Source organism: Trichechus manatus, unplaced genomic scaffold (genome assembly GCF_000243295.1).
Source record: "Trichechus manatus latirostris isolate Lorelei unplaced genomic scaffold, TriManLat1.0 scaffold00138, whole genome shotgun sequence".
In the NCBI taxonomy this organism is placed as follows: Eukaryota; Metazoa; Chordata; class Mammalia; order Sirenia; family Trichechidae; genus Trichechus; species Trichechus manatus.
The window spans coordinates 7411414-7412699 of record NW_004444074.1 but is presented as its reverse complement, the minus strand read 5'-3'; the positions used below and the strand labels follow the sequence as shown (position 1 = coordinate 7412699).

General features: G+C 51.2%; 1 protein-coding gene across 1 annotated transcript in view; it reads left to right on the top strand.

Moving 5' to 3' along the window:
• LOC101361964 (regakine-1-like) overlaps window positions 1–827 on the top strand; it is a 9820-nt gene extending 8993 nt beyond the window's left edge. Inside the window, exons 2-3 of the mRNA XM_012558122.1 lie at window positions 215–329; window positions 734–827. Coding sequence (XP_012413576.1) covers window positions 215–329; window positions 734–827 — 209 coding nt within the window. The remainder of the gene's footprint in view (window positions 1–214; window positions 330–733) is intronic.
• The last annotated feature ends 459 nt before the right edge of the window (window positions 828–1286 follow it).

Below are 1286 nucleotides of genomic sequence, written 5' to 3'. Positions count from 1 at the left end.
AGTGGGGGAGGAGCGGAGCCGCTGGAGGAGGGTAATGTAAGAGGGAAAGGAGGAGGAAGAGTAACCAGAGCGACCCATACACTCTCCCAGCTGCTCCTTCTTGTCTCCTCCTGCTCCTCCCCACCCTCCCTGATGCTCTGGGGAACAGAGATGTAGGTCTAACTCTCCCTATGTAGAAGGGCTCAGCCTCCTCACACAACCCGCTTTCTTGCAGAACCAGCTAATGACCCGGTTATCTGCTGTTTCGCCCACATCTCTCTGAAAATCCCATTCAAACATGTGCAAGCTTATTATAGGACAAGTGACGCATGCCACCTGCCAGCAGTCATGTAAGTACAACCCCCGCTGACAGTGGGGGTGGGGGGTGCAAATGGTGAGAACCAGTAGGGCCTGGGACAGGGAGTCAGGTGGGTAGAAAGAACTCTGCATTGTCAAGGTAGGACCAATGCAGGAAGAGGGGGGAGCTGGTCCCAGTGGGTAGACAGGGGTCAGGAGAGGGAAGGGAAAAGAAGGAGAGTGGGAGCTGCCTGATTGGCCTTCATTGCCTCCCTGGGGAGCAACACACTGGCAGTGAGGTGGGGAGAAGGCGGGGGGGTCTCTCTCTGCAAGGAACTGCCTGCAGCAGAGAGAGGGATGGAGAGTTCCATGTTGGGAAGAGAAGGGGGTGGTGGAAGGGGGACTCCTTTCCTAGTTGCTCAACTCTCAATTTCTCATCCTTCCACTTGCTCCACAGCTTCCAAACCAAAAAAGGGTGGCTTTTCTGTGCCAACCCCAGCGAGGACTGGGTGCAGGAGTACATCAGGGACCTGGACAGCAGGTCAAAGTGATCTGGAAGCAGTGGGGTCATCATGCTCAGGGACCATGAGAAGTAAGGCACAGAGCCACCTCCCCTCCCCAACTCTCTTAGTCTTAGGTAGCCCCTGGGAGTTGTCCTGCCCTGAATTTAAGCCCCTTCATGCTTTTTTGCTCTCTCCTGAAGCTTTGCCATGACCCTCGGCCCTCTGGGGCCTGAGGAAGCTATGGAACTCAGACTGCATCTGTCTTCCCTTTGAAGGCTCTTGGTTGTTGAAATAAAACTGCACTATAAAGAGTGAACTTGGTTTCTGGTGTGTGTATTTTCACCACAATAAAAAAAAAAGAAAGTGAACCTAGTGGTTTAAATTGGTCCTCTCAAAAGTCAAGATGGTTTTATTTATTTTATTTTACAGACATGTTTGGTATTTATTCTGTTTCAGGCACTGTTCTAGGCACTTTGCCAATATCGACCAATTTAAATAGTGGAAAAT